Genomic DNA, 20,547 nt, shown 5'->3' with positions numbered 1-20,547 from the left:
CTGCTCGTTCCTATTGGCCTTGACTTTGACGTTTTTAAGATCGTAGGTTTTGTTCATCTCAAGAGTGCCTGTGTGCTCACCCCATAGTACAAGTTTGGTCTGCCCTGTTGTGTCATCTACGATGACATCTTGCCTGTGTCTCCATATCGTGTTGATTGCTTGGTCACGGGAGACATAGACACATCTTTGCATTTTATGGGAATCAATTGTTCAGGTGCTAGTTTCGGTAGGTGTAAGTACACAGCTGCTTTGTCTCCTATTATCTTTGTTCTACAAAGGAGTTTTTTTGTCTCTATTCTTTTGTTCTTTGTGTCGAGGTGCGGATATTGTTCATTTGCCCAATCAAATTGCAGCTTGTAAGGGCTGCGTACTAACCCTTCGGTAATGATGGGATATTTACAGGCTTGCCAGATGTACTTTTGTGTAGCTCTTCTGAGAATGTGAAGCCTTGGTGTTCCTTGCTGATAGGCGTGATTTTTGTGAATTTGGTTATCTTCAAATCATCAGTATTACTAGGCCGCTTGAAGTGGTTAAGTTTCACTGGACTTTTTGTTGCAGCAACAGTATGCATTTGACCATGTTTCTCTGGTGAGTAGTAGATAGGTTTAATTTGCTTCTCCTTGGATTGAATTATGCAATTGAAATATTTGCAATTGGATTCTGGAGAATTTCTAACTTCTTAAACATCGTGAAGGTAGCAGTGTTAATAGCTTCTGCAATCAGAAAAAAAACATATTTTAATTGCGTTCCTCGCTAGCTTGCTACTTGCCTTAAACATATTTTTTTATGATTGGCAACTCTGTTAAGTCTATTTTCCTTTCCTAGACGATAACTTAAGCTTGAAGCTGACTTTAAAGAAGATGATATTGGCTGTAACTTAAGTATATTAAAGCCGCATTGTCACCAGTTTACTTCCGGTCGATTACGTAACAATATCCGATGATTTTTAACGGAAAACGAGAAAAACATTACAAAACATTGAAAGCAGTGTGTCTATTGGAAGTTTCTTTGAGGATATGATTGATAATTTAGAGCGGATGGCCTGTTAAATAACTTGGATTTTAATAGATTATTTTCTCTTTTAACGGTTGGGGTTTCCGGCCCAGCGCAACCCGGCCTTCGCGCGCGCACAGGGTTTCCAATATTCGAAAATAAAACATTTCCGAATAACTCCGATGAGAGCCGGCTAGCAGGCTATCTCGAAAATGAATTCGCTTGACGTCTGGCAGAACTCAGGAAATATCTTTCAAGTTTTTCAAATGTCTTGCAAGCAGCGTTTTTATGACCGTTTTTTTTTTACTTTTTTGCGCACAAGTCCAAGGGCCTACCTACACGCACTCGTTGTAAACCATTTAATTTTATTTTCGGTGGTTCCCTGTTCAATTAGACGATATTTTCGTTTCGTAAAACCCCATGACGGCGGACGACACTGGTGAGCTCGATACATCATTGCATGAAATGAATTTGGATGGTCTAAGTGTTCTGGCACTCATTTGAACTCATACTGCTCTGGTTGGATTGTATTTATCACAAATATACACTTTCAGATATATAATTCGAGCACATATTGTCTTTATGTTCCCTAGAAGAAGCTCAAAAGCGAGGAAGTCACTATTCGCACATGACCTTACGCCGAATTTCAAACTCCAGGAAAGTTTTTAGGCTATTTCTGCAGTTGTCATGTGCACATGGAATTTTACAGGCAAGAAATTCAGTATGGATAGGTCCTTTTTCGTCTGTGAAAATTCGTAACATTTTTGCTCGCCGATTTCGTCCGCCATCTTGGATCTGTAATCTGCCAGTCGTTATTTTTTTCCGTCCTCGCTTCAGGATTCCTGTGGATGTCCACGCAACAGCAGATAACGACTGGGTACGAGTCTGATACGGATATGCCCCCCAAAATCCACTCTCTATAATCATCTCGCGCATGCGTGGTATTTTCCGCTGAACGGCTGTCTCACCGGCGCGAGAATGACCTGCAAAATTAGACTTGCTCTTCGCTCGCGAGCAATAATACTTTATGAGCACTGCCTTAAACACGAAGGCGCGGTATAAAAAGGTGCTTCCATTGGAAGCATCGGCTCATTTGTCAATCAACCACCGTGGAGTGAGGATCAAAATTCAAGATGGCAGCACGAGTCAAGTACAAAATGTAGAGGGGAGACGTTTCAAAGCGCTTCCTGATGTATAAAAATGCCAATTCTACCTTCTAGTCCGATAGAATGTGTAAAAAAGGAAACTCAGTATAAATAAAGCTACGAAACCATCGTGATTTACGCTAAAGAACGAGCAAATGCAGGATCGGAAAACAAAGATTTCAAACCTCGAAAAAAGGTGAGTTTTTTATGCCTAAATTTTACTTTTCATAGCTTTAAAACTCAGAAAAAAGGTTTTAAATGAGTCAACATAAGCTTATAGGTACTTAAAAAGGCGGGAAAACTCTGTTTTGCTAGAAAATGCATCTTGACTTTGTGCTAACTGCCGATAGAAGTATTGCAGGCCCTCTATAGAAAAGATGGTGTTTGCAGATCAAATGTTGCTTTCCTCTTGTTTGTTTTTATTTTTGCATCGCCTCGAGCTCGGAAAAGATTGTTTTGTGGTGTGTAAAGTTTTAATTCTATTTACAATATTACAAGCTACTATAAGTTGGAATTTGGAATAAGTTGGGATAAATATGTAGTAAATGGTATTGTTTTTTTTTAATTGTTGGGATCTTTCTATCAATACACATAAAGTAAATCATCAGAGAAAGCAGTCCATTATTTGTATTCTAGTAATGTTAACTAAACAGTGTAGTAAATATATATCTGAATGAATTTGGGGCCAAACTTGTATGTTGAATCTATTATATAATGTCTAATGTGTTATATGATTTCATCCTAGCTATACCCAAGAAGTCATGGTGACATCTGAATAATCAACACGATATATTTCTCAAGAAAAAGCAGATACATAGGCATATACAGTATTACATTTCCCTGTGATTTTAAATCATAAACATTCCTTTATAAAGGAAACATGTTTTGTTGCTATCAAATTGATTTATGTATTACTGAAGCGTGTTTAACGATACCGTAGACCCAAATGGCTTCATTTCGGGTGAATATTTTTTACTATGCCATTCGAAAACAATAGGCAAAAACAATAGGCAAAAAACAATAGGCAAAAAAACACCAAAATCTTAAATACTCCGCCAGATATTCAAGAAAAAACGAATTCGAACGAGTGTCAGGGTTCGCACAAGTCCTCGAAAACCTTGAAAGTGCTTGAATTTTAAAATTTGAACTTCAAGGTCTGGAAAGTGCTGGAATTCTTATTATCAGTCCTTGAAAGTCCTTGAAAATATTTGATTAAAGAAACAAAAGCAAATCTTGTTTGAGTAGATAAATCGCAAATTGTAGCCAAATATATATGGTTTGCGAGCTATTGCTTAATATAATTTTGGCCGCAGTTCTGTAGTTTTGAAGCGGGAAAACAAGTGGCTAGCGTTAATATCGAGTAAATAGGTATTTGGCATTGGTAATGTCAAGCTCTGGTGAAAGCAGAAAGATAATGAGGCGAAATGTAGACCTTGCATAAAGAATTTCAGTATCCAGAGTATGGGGAATTCGGCATAGAAGATGAATATAAAGTCCAAGAAACATCGTACGGATGTACAAGATAAAGTATGTCCATGCCCAGAAACAGGATCAGCATGGATCATACGCAGATTGTACAGTGAAAGGAAGTGTGCTTTGCCATGTTCTAGCTCTTGCTGATGACGATGGTGGGCTACAAGCATGTGAAGATAGGAGATTGTGATCTCCTGGTGCTCCAGTACACAGAATTTGTGAAGAAAGCTGACCAAGCCCAGAAGACGATCTTCTTGAATTTTAACTACAAGAGAGGTGGTTCCTTGGATATATTGATTTTCTCTCCAAATTTTAAGGCATCTCGATTTCTTGAATTTTAGAGATTCGACTTCTCGTTCTGGTACTTAAGAAAAGCAAGATCTCGTTTTGATTTTCAAAAAAAAAAACTTATTGTCTTGTCGGAACTATTTCTTGGATTGACCATTTGCCACAAGCTAGGCAGGCTGGGTGTGTTCTTCTTCTTTTTCCATATAACCCCATCTCCTTCTATGTGAATGTTCTTATAAGGTATTATAATGTCATCAAAAAAGATAATTACAAAAATATGTTAAGTAAAGTTACATAAGTCAATGCAATAATAGTTTGCTTGCTTTCATAAAAGCGTTAAGACTGGCCGCCCTTGCGGTTAGCTCCGGCAGACATCCAATCCCTGATGGTCCGCGGGAAGAAAGATTTTTTTGATAGTCGGTTCTTGAAGATGGCACTTTGTAGCTTTGGATATTCATATGTCTGCTCATTCTATCCATCGGCGGGACTGTTGGCTGGCCATTTTTTTACAACAAGGCCACGATGTATCTAAGAACATCAGGAGCGATGCTTTCTTTTTTAGGATTTCTAGTGAGGATAAACCCAGATAATTGAGCATCTCACTCACACTTGCTGTTCTGTCGTAGCGATGAAGCGCAAACCTTGCTGCGCGACGTCGTACCATCTCTATTCTGTTAATGTTTGTCTTTGTGAATGGGTCCCATACAGTACATGGACCCTCGAGGGATGGACGCATAAAGAGCGAAGTAAGCCGACGTCATATTCTCAGGTTAAGCCGAAGAAAACCGAGGTGCTGTTTGCTTTGTTGCAAATGTTGTTTATATGCGTATACCACCTCAAGTCAGTTGTTAGGGTGACCCCAAGGTATTTTGCCGAGTCGACAGCACACAGGGTTTTGCCGTGAAAAGTATGATGTGAAGGTTTTTCTTTGCGTCCAACTCTTAAGATCTCACATTCAGCGGTGTGAAACTCGATGCTCCATTGTTTCTCCCACATGGCTAATTTGTCTAGGTCCTGTTGAAAAATTAAGGCATCCTCGGTGGACTTGTTAAGCATACGATGGTATCATCAGATTGTCTGGGAGATCGTTAATGTAATAGAGGAAGAGACATGGGACCAATACAGAGCTCTGGGGTACCCCAGAGAGAACGTCTACAACTTCAGATGATTCTCCGTCCAAACACTACCTTCTGCTTCCTTGCAGATAGAAAGGACTTTATCCACTGGTTGGTTTTAACCCAAACGCCATAGTGCTTTAACTTTTTTTTACAAGGAGCCGGTGATTTACCTTTTCAATTGCTTTACTGAAACCCATCACCAAAACGTCGGTCTGATTACCTTCATGCATATTGTCCACCAACGAGTGTATAAAACCAAGAATCTGTGTTTCACATGATCGTAGTGCTCTAATCCATACTGCAGTTTGTAGAGTATGTTGTTCGTAGCCGCATGACGCATAATTAAGCTGGTGATTATAGGTTCTAGAACCTTACAAGGAATGCATGTTAGTGAGATTGGCCTATAGTCACAAGGATCATGTTTCTTTTTTTACCACTTTTATAGACAGGTGTTATATTAGCGGACTTCCAGTCCTCTGGGAGCTCTCCAAGATGATAGTATTTCTTACATATGACAGTAAGCATACCAGATATAGGATCAGCTAGTTCTTTCAGGACTCCTGCTGTTACGCCATCAGGACCGGGTGCTTTATGAGGTTTAAGGTTGCTCAACAGTCGCCTGACGCCTTCCCTTGAGATAGTAATTTCTTCCATGGCTGGATAGCAGGGTGGTGATTCAGACATTGGTTGTAAGCATGCCTCGTCTTGCGAGAATAAAGATTGAAACTGTTCATTTAAAACATTTGCTTTAACCCTAGACTCAGGTATTATCGCTCCGTCTATTTTAATGGTAGGTACTCCCATGATATCTCTCTTACAGTGCTTTATAAAGGACCAGAAACGCTTCATCCCCGAGAATTCACCTTCTGAATTATGAGTTGGTGTTATGAGTGATTCAACGTGTGCCCAATGTTCTTTACTTGATTCGAACTGGGTTCTTCTTACAGCACCCAGCCTGGAAGAGTTGTATTTGTATCAGTTGACACTCTCTAGTGGTCAAGCAAGAGTCGAAAGAGACTGTAAATGTCAGTTGGAAACCTTGATAAAGAAACTTAAAAAATTGTTCACAATCGTGGGCTTGCTAAACTAGATATAAGTTAAGGCTCTGCTAGATGCGGCAAGTCAAGGGTGGAAACATTACAATGTCATGAAGACTAGAGAAGGGCCAAAGATTGCTGTAAGTGAAAATGCCAAGAAGAACTAGAGAACAACTAGGCCTCCTCACTAAGTCGATTGCACTGCTAATCTGTGCTAAGGAAAAGCAAAAGACTTTGAAAGAAGAAAGTTTTGAAAGTTTGAGAATCTCACAGTTGAAAATCTGTAGGCGAACGTTTGCTTGAAATGATGCTTGTGTATGTTTCAGAGTCCAATCGTCGTCTATTTTCGTATTGAAAATAGACCATGTAAAAATTTATAAAAGCTTTGGTAAAACTTGGAAAAGTATGTTTGCCCTATATTGTCTCTATGAATTTATCGTTTTACTTGTCCTTGAATTTCTACAAAAAGTCCTTAAAAGTCCTTGAATTTCATTTGTGGAAAAATTGTACGAACCCTGATTGTAGCGTTATTCTCGAAGCCGTCAATAATCCCATAATCCTGTTTACTTAGCTCAAAGTCCCGCGATCAACATCCGGGGAACTTAGTTTTGCGGCTTTTCCCTCTAATTAGCATACAAGCGCGTCAGTATCATTATCGACGTTTTATCCGAGATTTATCCGTATTTATATCAACTTTATAAGCGTTTACTCTAAATTTTGCACAGTTGTATACTACGAAAAAATTAAGTAAGAATCCTTGGCTTCCTTCGACGAAGGCTAAGCGAGGAAGAATGCCCAAAACATAGAGTTGTCTCCGTTTGTGGTCTTTTTAAGTTTTCCGCGCTCTTTTTTTCTTCGGTGCAAGCTCGCTTCGGTCTAGGCATCTTCCTTCACTTGCACGACTAGCGCTATGACATTTGAGCGCCTAAGAGTTTTCCCGCTGCGTGTAGAGCGTGCAATGTGATTGGTTGCCATACGCGGCTCTATTTGCTCTTCGTCTGTCATTACTGTCACGCTGCCTCTAATGTTTACACAACTTCAATCCCCGATATCTCGCAGTCAAATTTCACCCCATCTTACTCTAAATATGTGAATTAAAGGTACACTTCTAACCGCCCGATTCCTGCGCAACTTGGCAAGCGTCTAGTATAGATATTGTTCTGTCACACCGTGCCGCGGATAATCAATAGCTTTTTTTGCTACGGATTTAATTAGCGCGTTGTAACCAAAGAAGCAAAATTATTCCACGCCTAACTTTGACCCTTCATTATTAATCAACGAGGCTGTATGACGTCAAATGTAGACACGGTTCGTCAGTTCAGTACATGAAGAAATATATTAAGCAGATCCCGGGAGGTTACGCGCTTTTCGTGTGTATAAATAATTCACATGTTTAAACGTGGTCGATTTCGCACTTCGGACCAGGCAAAAGCACTCAAAATAAAGCGCGTATAAAAAATGATTATCTTAGGAGGAAAGTACAATCATTAAGCTTTAAATTGATATATAGTTTGTTGGAATTTGCTTTAATCCGACGCGAGCGCGAGCGATTTTGCCGGGACTATCGGGGTAATTACCGCTTGGGTCTACGGTATCCTAACGCCCTGTCACACTTGTCACACGTACGTTTTTTTCTCTTGCGACCTGTCACGCAAAAAAAACGCGCATTTTTTTTTTACGTGTGACACCCCCTTTGCAACTTGTTTTGCATTTCTCAAAGTCGCACGAATAGTAGAACGCTCTTCTACTTTCTGCAACAAATTGTTTCAAGTCGCAGGAAAAGCTTCACGTGTGACAGGGCGCGTGCGACCTGCAACAATTTTTTTGCGAGACAAGTCGCAAGAGAAGAAACGTACGTGTGACAGGGCCTTTGGGGGGGCATTTGATTTTGATAGTTGGGGCTTCTTTGAAAAAAAAATATCACCAATGCACCAATTGGTAGACAATTTAAAAAATATATATACTGCATCAAGAGAGCATAAGATATCTTATGCTCTCTTGACTGCATTGGTAAAAAAAAATTCTCGCACGTTCATGGAAAATGCGTCTGAAAAAAAAAACCCTGCGCACCCCCAAAAAGCCACCCCCCCCCCCCCCCCCCTTTTCAAAGTCAAATGCTCGGCCCCTAAACAGAACGGTCACGTGGTGTTGTGAACAAAACTATTGATCTTATGATCCGGCTCCGAAGTGTAAACCTCTCCGGCTTCTTCACGCTTCCTACGACCTTATCGACCTTATACAAATATGCCATTCAAAGTAAGCTGCGAATGTATTTATAAGAGTAGATAGAAGAGTAATGAAAAAGAGGAAAAGGGACAAGATAGGGGGTATGGAGTTATTTGTGTATGCTTCTGTTGTAGAAGTGTGAACAACAAGATGACGTTGTGTGAGATGAGTAGTTGAGACTGCGGGTGAATGTTTATGCAGGAAATAGAAATTATCTTGTCCCTTTTTGTCTTTCCAATTAATCTGCTTTCTGTCCCTGCTTGATGCCAGCGAAACTGTAGATTGGTATTGCCTGACGCCGAGCGGCGGCAAAAAATGTAGCAACTTCAGAATACTTTGCCACAAAGAACCTCCCAGATCGAACCCCAGTTCAAATAACTATTGAAATAGGATACAGTAACATCTCTTCTTGCAGTGTGCGAAAAAACTTCGGAAAAATATTGAAATGTCTCTAGAATTGAAAGTTTAGGTACTGGTGAATCGCGAAGCGGAGCAACTATAGAATACAACGGCCAATTGGACTTTGCACCTTGATTTCTATAGAACGGCGCAATAAATACAATGGAAATGCAAATAAGTTTGTTTGATGTGGCCTTGAATTCTATATTTTAGCCGATTTGGAAGGGTGGGGGATTAGACTTTGATGCTGTACAAAACAGAGAAAAACCCCCACCCCCTCGGGACAAAACTGCAGTCAAATGCCCCTACCACTCGGGATGCAAACTATAGGCAACTACCCAACAACAAGTCATCTGAAATAAGCATCTTTCAAAGCCCACACTTTAACCCCACACTTCACTTAGATTTTAGTGTATAAACAAAAGCTAGAGTAATCACAAAAACTATTATTGATCACTCATAATAATAATGTGTCGATTTGTAAAATTACCATAAAAAATGCTTGCACCCAAAATTATCGAGCTTCACATTAAAATGGCATTTTTGCTGAAAATTGATTAAGATTCATTGTCCTTTACAGAAAATCGGCTTCAAACTCTCTGTGTTTTGACGATTTCCTGATTTTGCAACGTGCACAACAAAAATTTGCTGATATTTTATTTGTGATAAACAAATACAGCACATCCTCACTTTATACGAAGAAAAACAACAAGTTACTCAAAGTTTAGGCCTGCATAATGTATCACAATCAAGAGAAGTATTTTAGGGAAAGTACCTTATCGTCTGTGTGGAGGATTCAAAGCAAAAGAAATAATTCCTACGATCAAATTCATGAAAACGACATGTCAAACGGGGCTAAATAATGTTGGTCAAAATTGGGATAGGGATTTAATTTCCTTGTTACATTTTACATTTACATACTTTCTTACTCCTGCAAAAAGAAAGATAACTGACATCTTATATTAAGATTAGGATATTGTTGTTGTTTTCCTCTAATAAGAATCTACTAATGTCTGTTCAGATACCCTCATCCCCTCTGTGGGACCCCTTGATTTTGTGATATTATCAGGGATTATCTTTTTTTAAGAATCTACTAGATGTCTTTTTACTAGGTGTACCCTCCTTGCCTCTGCTGCCCCACATAACCACCAGTACCAGTATGGGTGATTTCAAGAACTTGCTTAGACCTAATTTATATGAGCCCCACATAACCACCAGTACCAGTATGGGTGATTTCAAGAACTTGCTTAGACCTAATTTATATGAGCCCCACATAACCACGAGTACCAGTATGGGTGATTTCAAGAACTTGCTTAGACCTAATTTATATGAGCCCCACATAACCACGAGTACCAGTATGGGTGATTTCAAGAACTTGCTTAGACCTAATTTATATGAGCCCCACATAACCACCAGTACCAGTATGGGTGATTTCAAGAACTTGCTTAGACCTAATTTATATGAGCCCCACATAACCACCAGTACCAGTATGGGTGATTTCAAGAACTTGCTTAGACCTAATTTATATGAGCCCCACATAACCACCAGTACCAGTATGGGTGATTTCAAGAACTTGCTTAGACCTAATTTATATGAGCCCCACATAACCACCAGTACCAGTATGGGTGATTTCAAGAACTTGCTTAGACCTAATTTATATGAGCCCCACATAACCACCAGTACCAGTATGGGTGATTTCAAGAACTTGCTTAGACCTAATTTATATGAGCCCCACATAACCACCAGTACCAGTATGGGTGATTTCAAGAACTTGCTTAGACCTAATTTATATGAGCCCCACATAACCACCAGTACCAGTATGGGTGATTTCAAGAACTTGCTTAGACCTAATTTATATGAGCCCCACATAACCACCAGTACCAGTATGGGTGATTTCAAGAACTTGCTTAGACCTAATTTATATGAGCCCCACATAACCACCAGTACCAGTATGGGTGATTTCAAGAACTTGCTTAGACCTAATTTATATGATGCTATAACAACTTTTATAACACTACATATGGCCAAAGTTCCATATACAGATGAAGAAAAACAACCAACATGTAAGATGAATTAATAGAAGCTAAGAGGTAAGCAATACCCATATTATCATTTTACTCATTCTCAAAATAACAGCCCATAGTCTATTTTTTGTAAAAGAAAATGGTAAAATGTTTGTAGGAGGGTTACCAAGATACAGTCAACATTAGTCATAGTTTATTCTTTTGTAGCAAGGACTGAATTACAGGATAGGTGTGGTACATCTTACATTGATACCCCCCACAACAACACAAAACAAGACTCTAGTAACAAAAGTAACAATAGACTTACTGTATGTATGTACACTATTAGAGTAGAGTTATATCTAGATTTAGGGGTTGGGACTACTGTAAGTTCTTGATAAAGCTTCTGGGCTTGTATGATCGTTTAGGCAGTTTCAATTAAAGGATAAAAGTTGAGATAAATAAATTTACAATATTAGAAATAAAATTTATTAACATTTTATACAATTATAAGTTATAGCATGGCATGAGGGGAATAGTGATTAAATGTCCCCGCAGGCGGATAATACCATGATCACAGAGAAAATAAACTCGCAACTACGAGTAGTATTAGGCTGGATGAGCGAACACGGTTCAATGGATCAGGGCATTGCATTTGCATTGTTCTTTTTATCTCTCGAGAGACCACCAAATTTTCACAAACATTTCTCACATCAAACATAGTTGATTTACATAGTTGCTCTACCTATCTATAATTCATTTCTTTGACGTCATTAGCACGCACGAGTAGCAAGCCTTAGTCTATGCATGCATGAAACAGAGGCATTTCAAAATGCTGCACAATATATTCTATATTGCAAGAGATTGAATATGCAATGTTGTTGGTTACTATTATTTTTTATAAATGAAGAATACACCATTTCTAGGGCGAGTTGATATGCTTTTTGTATGTGTTTTTAGATATAACTCACGGGTGTTGATTTATCAGATCCAGAGCTGTACAGGCACCATTATCCAACAGACTTTTTTTTAAGAATGAAAGTTGTCAGTCATCATCAAAACAATCCATCAATCCTTTATTTTGACATCAGGTGAAATATAGATGTATTTTCAGAAAAGGAACTCTGTTAGACATTCCAATATTCAATATATGATTTGTTGAAATTTTACAAGACTGTATGCATTTGCAAGACTAGTACGAACTATCCTTGGGTACCCAGGGCGTCGTGGAGATCGGGCACACAGGGAGTTTCTCACGCACCCTGGGTCCCAGAGTATGAGAACAAACTTACAACTCGCCCAAACATATTTTGTTTCTTTATCAGTCTTTTGTCTGTTGATTCAAAAAATTTTAGATGGACAAAAAAGAGATGATCTGTCAAATCACTTCTTTGTTGATAAAGAGAATCAGTTATATCGTTGTATGGAGGTCCAAATTACTCTTAGGAGAACAGATTTGTATCATAAAATCGGGAATATTGTTGTACCCAATTTCTTAAACATTTAACTGTTTTTCCGCCGGGAGAGTCTGACACAGGTGATACGCTCTTCTTAACCGCATGGTTCTTAATGTGTTACAATCATCGTCATCGTTGTTGTTTTTATTATTATTATTATTAATTTATTTGTTTATTTTGTCAATCAGCAAGGAATCCTGGAAAGACTCAATGATGGTGAGGTGATTATTGGTGATGGAGGAATGACCCACGCCCTGGAAAAACGCTGTTATGTAAAGGCTGGTGTGTGGACTCCTGAATGCGTGGTGGAGCACCCAGAAGCAGGTACAGCTCTATGTTTTGTACCTTTGGCAGATAGCATTTAGTGATAAAACAATAGTTTTCTTCTTGCCTGCTTTGTGACTGGACTGACCATTTTTGCTTGGTATTTTACCTACATTTCAAGATAGGACACACATTATGGACACTGTACAACTACTACGTATAAGCATTGTGGTAAATAATTCCCAAATTCTAAAAAAAACTTGGTTGTATACCCAACAAGAACATATCGGTCATTATACACCACAGAATGTTTTGTCCTTAAAAGGTAGGGGGGTAGGTAACAGTGCATGCACTGGAGTATACAGTCATTTGACAAAAGGTTGTCGTCAACTTGCTTTGTGACTACGCGACAAGCCTGCATGTAAGCATGGGGAAAACCACTGAATGGCCTAACGTCAAACAACTGCATACCCAAGGATTATGTTCTGCTAGTTCATTTTTTATATCAATTTGCATAACCAGGAAAGGAGGTGTTTGTATGTGAGCTGTGATGAGGGCAGAGGTCAATTTATGTGGACTTTACCTATCAGCTTATCCCCTAACACAGATTTAACTGATTTTGATTATCACCCCTGTTTTCTTTATTTGTCTCTCTTTTCTTACAGTGTATTAACACTACTAAGCAGTTTGAAATGGTGGGCAGTGTAAGAATGTGCAAAGGGTGTAGCATCTTCATCCCACACCTGCGTGGATCTGTCTATGATCATATGATATGTTAGTCCGACAGCTTCATCGTGAATTTCTGAGGGCTGGTGCTGATGTTATACAGGCCTTTACATTTGCCATGCAAGACAAGCCTCTTGTGTCTGCTGGGTACAGTTATAAGGTATACCTTCCTCCTTCTTCTCTGTCTGATGTTATTTCTATTAAGGGCATTTTCCCAAGGTATTAGACTCAGGAAAAGGCGGGTGGGAGGATAGGTCATTAGGGATACATTATTAGTTGCATTATATGTGCATGATGTTGGCTATGCTGAAGTCTGGAACTGTATTAATAATTTGTCAATACAAGTATATCAATCTCTATTTACTATGCCCTTGGAAATTATTTTCAAACCAGTAATCATAGATTACCTTTTTACTTTCCTGTTATTTGATTGGTTCTTATTTTTTTAAGTGTTAAATAGCAAATCAGCTATACTTCACTGAATTGTTTTTTTTTCTGTGTAACAGGGTCTACTAGAAATATATTTTATTCTATATTTCACTCCATATTCTTCAGATTTGGTTGTAATAATTTTGTGTTTATTTAGTTGCCACTTACTAAACGTTTAGATGTATTTTCATGTTTTCAAACGGAAGTACTCAAGCGACACTTGCCTTTGATAACATGATTAGTGGGCACAGTATTTGATCAACTCAGTTTTCAGTGAATAACTTTTGATTTTTCATGCAACTATCACAATAGATAAGCGATACAAGTACAGGGCATCCCTGCGGCCAACTGTAATAAGGAAAAGGCATATGCTGACAACAAGTTCTAGAATCTAAAGAATGTTTTCCCACACATGATCTTGTCGTACAAATAGGGGTTGCATTTAGCTAATTTTCAGTTGTGAATGAGTTGCCACATTGGAAGGGTTTTTTAACTAGGATTTGTTGGAGAAGACTAAAGAACAACTACTCGAGGTATATACAGTTAGCTCTACTTATTAGGAGTATAAATAGTAATTAGAATATTCATAAGTAGGCAATGTCATGCTCACATTCTATATTTTGTAAACCACAGCTTTCCCATTTACAGTTAACTCTATTTTTTTATTTCTTTTATAATATTTCCAAATCAGAATATTGCAATGGCAATAACCTTATTTAGTTGATTTATCAATTATAATTTCAATTTGTTTATCTATTATATTTTTTACATATGATAAGGGGGGGGAGCTTCAGTTTCATATTTTCATTTGTCTGTAGGCATGAAACAATTTCTTTCGAATTTTCATAGCTTTCCTAGTTCATTCTATTAAACCTTGTTCGATTCAGGCACTACACTTCTGTACAGTTACTATATAATTTTTCTATTTTTGTTTATTAGTTTTCTTTCTCGGCCAGTTATAACCTAGCATTTCTTGTTAGTAGTATTCCTGACAAATGTTAAGTATGTTTGGTATCAATACTGTATGATAATATTGTAATATTAATCATTATAACTATCTGGATTCTATTTTTGTATGATTACAAGGGACTTTGTACTTTTAGTCATTCCTGTTTATTTTACACTGGCATTTTGTGAGTGGTTGGAGACTTCCAATTCTTTCTTTCACAGCCATGTTGACCTGTCCTGTTGCCATACATTGTACCGTGCCATGCACTAAATTAGCTTTTTCCTGCACTGAATCACCAGAGGACGACTACACTTTAGACTTTCTCCAATAAGCACCCCTCAAAGATCTGAAAAATCACATAAGCGCCCCAGCTGCTTGATTCACAATATTACAGTAATATTACAGTACAGTATATGTTATTTATTATATAAGAGATGTTGCATGTAATTGATGAGATTTTGTCTTCCCATGTCCTTACAGTGGGATGAAATCAGCCATGCTGGAAGTATCTTGGCAAAAGAAGTATCTGATGAGGGAGAATTTGCCCTTTCATCCGGATCCCTTTGTGAGACTGGCTCACTCTTTATTAAGGGCCTTGCCTCAAAAGAGGAAATCAAGCAGAGGTTTAGAGATCAGGTCAAAATCTTTGTGGATACCGGAATGGATTTACTCATTGCTGAGGTGAATAGTCAAAACTTTGATGATTGAAGTGTTACATGTTACATTTTTCTATCCCTTTTCAGCCTTCTATTTCAGTCCTTGATTGAAGTGTTACATGTTACATTTTTCTATCCCTTTTCAGCCTTCTATTTCAGTCCTTCAGAGTTACTGAAATATGTGACAAAGTGCATAAATTACTTCACACTTCCATGAAAGGAATAAGATCTAATTCTCTATTTATTGGAGGATAAATTTATAGGATAAACTACCCCTTACCCATAAAATAAGATTTGCTGCTAGTTGCAAACTAACAGCTTTAACAAAAAAAGATAACAAGCTAGTAATGCAGAGCTAATTCTGCACTAAAAATGTGAGTGAAAGTAAGGGAGTAGGTAAGAATTAAACTGAAGCATAAATTAACAGTTTTCCCAATTGTTCCTAAAGTACATCTCACATGTCCAAGAGGCTGAATGGATGGTTGAAGTGATGAAGGAAAGTGGGAAACCTGTGGCTGTTACCATGGCAATAAGTCGTGAGGGTGATCGTCATGGTGTGTTGCCAGGAGAATGTGCTGTTAGATTGGTTCGTGCAGGTGAGCTGTTGTTGTTACTCAGGGTGTATGTCCCCCCAGATAAGATGGCAGAAGTATTGTGTTTGTTGGGGCTTCAACCAAGTTGGGATGGGGGTACTATATGATAATGAGGGCAGAACTGCCCAACATGCTAGTATCACAGTAGAAAGGGTTTGGTATGGTTTTCTCTGTGTTGTGGTTGTCATAATGGTAAGAGGAAGTTTCCTATATTCCAGAATTTCCGGAGTGACTTATGTACCATTTACTTCTGTACCTAGGAATTCTACTTTTTGGGTCCTGGGGAATAGTGGCCGATGGGGGCCTTGGTCAAATATTTTATGAAAACTGCAAATGGTATGCAATTTTCTGAAATTAACCCTTGTGGGATTTTTTCCATTTACAAAAAAATCCAGAATTACCAGAATTTCCAATTAAATGGTAAACAACCTTAATAACATCAATGCACTAAGAGATACAATGGGATAACATAAGGTAGGAGGTTCCCCTAGTTAAGAGTGTGATTCTCATGTGGCTTTGTTGCTATAGCTACATAGGCTTGATTTTGTTGTTGTTAAATTTTCTAGGTGCAGATATTATAGGAGTGAATTGCCGATTCGACCCAGAGCGGAGCCTGGATACTATCGCCCTGATGCAAGAGGCCATCCAAAGGGAAGGGCTGAAAACTCACTGGATGGTCCAGCCCCTGGGATATTGGTGTCCAGACGCTGGTCCATCAGGCTTCACTAGTATTCCAGAATGTACTTTAGGTGTGTTGAGTTATAGTTCCATTATTGGGCTAAATGGATGAAAGACTCCTGGCAAGCTAACTAGTGGAGTAAGACTTCTAAAAAGATGGGTATTATAACAATAAAAAGGGTGGATAATTAAGAACAGTTACTAGAAATGGTAACAATCACCCAATCCCCCCCTTGATCCATACTTAAACCTGTAGAAAAACTAACTTTGTTATTCATTAATCTGCTAGCTCTTGAGCCTAGAGTACTGACGAGAATTGAGGCCCACAAGTTTGCACGTAAGGCTTACAATATGGGTGTTCGATACATAGGAGGTTGCTGCGGATTTGAACCCTACCACATCAGGGCACTAGCTGAAGAGGTGGGTATCCCTGTCACATCAGGGCACTAGCTGAAGAGGTGGGTATCCCTGTAACATCAGGACACTAGCTGAGGAGGTGGGTATCCCTACCACATCAGGGCACTAGCTGAAGAGGTGGGTATCCCTGTCACATCAGGGCACTAGCTGAAGAGGTGGGTATCCCTGTCACATCAGGGCACTAGCTGAGGAGGTGGGTATACCTGTCACATCAGGGCACTAGCTAAAGGGGTGGGTATCCCTGTGACATCAGGGCAATTGCTAAAGAGGTGGGTATCCCAGTCACATCAGGGCACTAGCTGAAAAGGTGAGTATCCCTGTCACATCAGGGCACTAGCTGAGGAGGTGGGTATCCCTGTCACATCAGGGCACTAGCTGAAGAGGTGAGTATCCCTGTCACATCAGGGCACTAGCTGAGGAGGTGGGTATCCCTGTCACATCAGGGCTCTAGCTGAAGAGGTGAGTATCCCTGTGACATCAGGGCTCTAGCTGAAGAGGTGAGTATCCCTGTCACATCAGGGCACTAGCTGAGGAGGTGGGTATCCCTGTCACATCAGGGCACTTGCTGAAGAGGTGGGTATCCCTGTGACATCAGGGCACTTGCTGAAGAGGTGGGTATCCCTGTCACATCAGGGCACTAGCTGAAGAGGTGGGTATCCCTGTGACATCAGGGCACTAGCTGAAGAGGTGGGTATCCCTGTCACATCAGGGCTCTAGCTGGAGAGGTGGGTATCCCTGTCACATCAGGGCTCTAGCTGGAGAGGTGGGTATCCCTGTCACATCAGGGCACTAGCTGAGGAGGTGGGTATCCCTGTCACATCAGGGCACTAGCTGAAGAGGTGGGTATCCCTGTCACATGTACCCTACATTAAAAAAAATCATAGTTGAATTTTGGAGTAATGTATTGTTTGATACAGATACAGTGAGTTTGTAGAAGACGTCAAAACGGGTATCTTAAAAGTTGTTCGGAAGTAAAGCTGTCCTCTTACGGGAGTGTCAGCAGTAGCTGATCCAAGGGAAGGGTTTACGAGGTTCACCCCCCCCCCCCCCTTTGGGCTACCGGATTTCCATATGTAACAAAAAAAATAACCCTCCCCCATTTGTCACTGAGCCAACCCCCCCCCACCCCCTACCTATAGCGAAAAGCTAGGTCCCGCCCCTGCCAGTTAGCGGACAGCAAACAGTATGATACTACTGATACTCTCTTGCGGAGAGTTTACTCCACTCGTTTTCCCCTAAAATTAGAGTTTTCTAAAAAAAAAACTAAGGCAAAAAGAGGAAATCAAATCTGAACCAGGCCCAGGGTGTTTAAGTACTTCTTATTTTGCTAAACATGCGAACATCCTATTGTTGCAGCTGTCAAAAGAGCGAGGACGATTACCACCGGGCAGTGACAAGAGTTGCCTATGGGGGGAGGCCTTGGTCCATCACGCCGAAGCTCAAGTCGCCCGGAGGTGAGAACATGTATTCCGATCTTCAGAACTTTTACCATAAATTATCGTATCTCCTGTATAAAGATAACTCTAGACAAGTCGTACTATGCACCTGCCCCCTGTGCTTTGCCCTTTTTTTTCTATCTTCCGTACCATGGCACTTTTGTGGCTTTCAGCGTTATTCGATTTGTGTTTTGGCCTCAGTGGCGAATTGGGTTATTTGAGCCAGTTTGTCATGTTTCAGGGCTACTCGAGAGTATTGGGAAAAACTCGTTCCTGCGACTGGTCGGCCATTCTCACCAGCATTCGCTGTTCACGAGGACACTTGGAAAACGGAGAAAAAACACGAATAGACAAGGCATACTTATTTATTAATGAACAATATTAATAAACAACACTTATGTCTCGCCATTGGACAGGCATGTTCATTGCTTTAGTAATACGCCCCAGCACACGACCCTGAAAAAGACACCTTAAAAACGAAGAAGAAACTTAAATCTTCTGCGTTAGAGACCTTTGGGAGTTGCCTGCTTGCAGGCGCTTACTTGGTGTTTTCCGCTATGTTCACCCGGTGTTTTCCGCTATGTTCACCCGGTGTTTTCCGCTATGTTCACCCGGTGTTTTCCGCTATGTTCACCCGGTATTTTCCGCTATGTTCACCCGGCGTTTTCTGCTATGTTCACCCGGTGTTTTCCGCTATGTTCACCCGGTGTTTTCCGCTATGTTTAGCCCGGGGTTTTCCGCTATGTTCACCTGGTATTTTCCGCTATGTTCCCCCGGCGTTTTCCGCTATGTTTCCCGGTGTTTTTCGCTATGTTCACCCGGTATTTTCCGCTATGTTCCCCCGACGTTTTCTGCTATGTTCACCCGGTGTTTTCCGCTATGTTCACCCGGTGTTTTCCGCTATGTTCAGCCGGTGTTTTCCGCTATATTCACCCGGTGTTTACGCTATGTTCACCCGGTGTTTACGCTATGTTCACCCGGTGTTTACGCTATGTTCACCCGGTATTTTCCGCTATGTTCACCCGGCGTTTTCTGCTATGTTCACCCGGTGTATTCCGCTATGTTCACCCGGTGTTTTCCGCTATGTTCACCCGGTGTTTTCCGCTATGATCCACCGGCGTTTTCTGCTATGTTCAGCCGGTGTTTTCCGCTATGTTCACCCGGTGTTTCCGCTGTTCACCCGGCGATTTCCGCTATGTTCACCCGGTGCTTTCCGCTATGTTCACCCGGTATTTTCCGCTATGTTCACCCGGCGTTTTCTGCTATGTTTATCCGGTGTTTTCCGCTATGTTCACCCGGTGTTTTCATCTATGTTCACCCGGCGTTTTCCGCTATGTTCACCCGGCGTTTTCCGCTATGTTCACCCGGTGTTTTCCGCTATGTTCACCCGGTGTTTTCCGCTATGTTCACCCGGCGTTTTCCGCTATGTTCACCCGGTGTTTTCCGCTATGTTCACCCGGTGTTTTCCGCTATGTTCACCCGGTGTTTTCCTCCATGTTCACACGGTGTTTCCGCTGTTCACCCGGTGTTTTCCGCTATGTTTACCCGGTGTTTTCCGCTATGTTTACCCTGTATTTTCCGCTATGTTCCCCCGGCGTTTTCTGCTATGTTTACCCGGTGTTTTTCGCTATATTTGCCTGGGCCGGGTTCCTAGAAAGTATGTTAGCGCTTATCCACGGATAAATATGGTTATCGAGACATTTGATTGGATAACAACCGTATTTAACTCTGGGTTAGCGTTAACCTGCTTTCAAGGAATCCGGCACTGGTGTTTTCGCTGTTAACCTGTTGTTTTTTGCTATGTTTACCATGTAATACCGTTTACAAGTTTGGTGGTCAAAGCGCTACATGCCTTGGAGATATAAGCGTTTCCCTTCCAGGTCACGTGATTGATGACGTTATGTATTTTGATTGACGGGTCATGTTTGTTGCATTTCAAATTTTATTGTTTACGAGTTTAGTGGTGAAAGCGCTAAATGCCTTGGAGATATTAAGGTTTTTCTCCCAGGTCACGTGATTGATGACTTCACGTATTTTGATTGACGGGTCATGTTTGTTGCATCCCAAATGTTATTGTTTACGAGTTTAGTGGTGAAAGCGCTAAATACCTTGGAGATATTAAGGTTTTCCTCCCAGGTCACGTGATTGATGACTTCACGTATTTTGATTGACGGGTCATGTGTGTTAGAGGTGGCCAGAGCGCTAAATCCTGGAATGTTATGTGCCCGAAACGAAAATCCTAGTGAAACAGTTCCGGCCG

At 40.3% G+C, this 20,547-nt stretch overlaps 1 protein-coding gene and 1 long non-coding RNA gene across 4 annotated transcripts; both read left to right on the top strand.

Moving 5' to 3' along the window:
* Nucleotides 1–990: 990 nt before the first annotated feature.
* LOC116604190 lies at nt 991–3,369 on the top strand. Its single transcript, XR_004290949.2, has 2 exons — nt 991–2,334; nt 2,884–3,369. It is a non-coding gene; the product is annotated as an uncharacterized LOC116604190 (long non-coding RNA).
* Nucleotides 3,370–8,190: 4,821 nt separating this feature from the next.
* Nucleotides 8,191–18,695, top strand: LOC5521003 (S-methylmethionine--homocysteine S-methyltransferase BHMT2). 3 transcript variants are annotated; one of them, XM_001640841.3, is made up of 9 exons: nt 8,191–8,310; nt 12,328–12,463; nt 13,183–13,289; nt 14,988–15,188; nt 15,612–15,759; nt 16,323–16,505; nt 16,724–16,854; nt 18,208–18,305; nt 18,529–18,695. In XM_001640841.3, exons 1-9 carry the CDS (start codon nt 8,299–8,301, stop codon nt 18,635–18,637), a joined length of 1,125 nt encoding a protein of 374 aa, XP_001640891.2. In that variant the 5' UTR covers nt 8,191–8,298; the 3' UTR covers nt 18,638–18,695. The 3 variants fall into 3 exon arrangements, with proteins under 3 accessions (XP_001640891.2, XP_032222114.2, XP_032222115.2); XM_032366223.2 differs by lacking the exon at nt 8,191–8,310 and adding an exon at nt 10,751–10,769; XM_032366224.2 differs by lacking the exon at nt 8,191–8,310 and having other exon boundaries at nt 13,069–13,289.
* Nucleotides 18,696–20,547: the final 1,852 nt, after the last annotated feature.

Source organism: Nematostella vectensis, chromosome 1 (assembly GCF_932526225.1).
Source record: "Nematostella vectensis chromosome 1, jaNemVect1.1, whole genome shotgun sequence".
In the NCBI taxonomy this organism is placed as follows: Eukaryota; Metazoa; Cnidaria; class Anthozoa; order Actiniaria; family Edwardsiidae; genus Nematostella; species Nematostella vectensis.
The sequence above is the reverse complement of the archived record's forward strand: the minus strand, read 5'-3'. Positions and strand labels throughout refer to the sequence as shown.

What these genes read in the sequence shown, in the direction of transcription:
- LOC5521003 (XM_001640841.3), top strand. An exon ending in GGTGGAGCACCCAGAAGCAG is followed by an intron (nt 12,464 to 13,182) that starts GTACAGCTCTAT and finishes ATGATATGTTAG; the next exon opens with TCCGACAGCTTCATCGTGAA. An exon ending in TATTCCAGAATGTACTTTAG is followed by an intron (nt 16,506 to 16,723) that starts GTGTGTTGAGTT and finishes TTAATCTGCTAG; the next exon opens with CTCTTGAGCCTAGAGTACTG.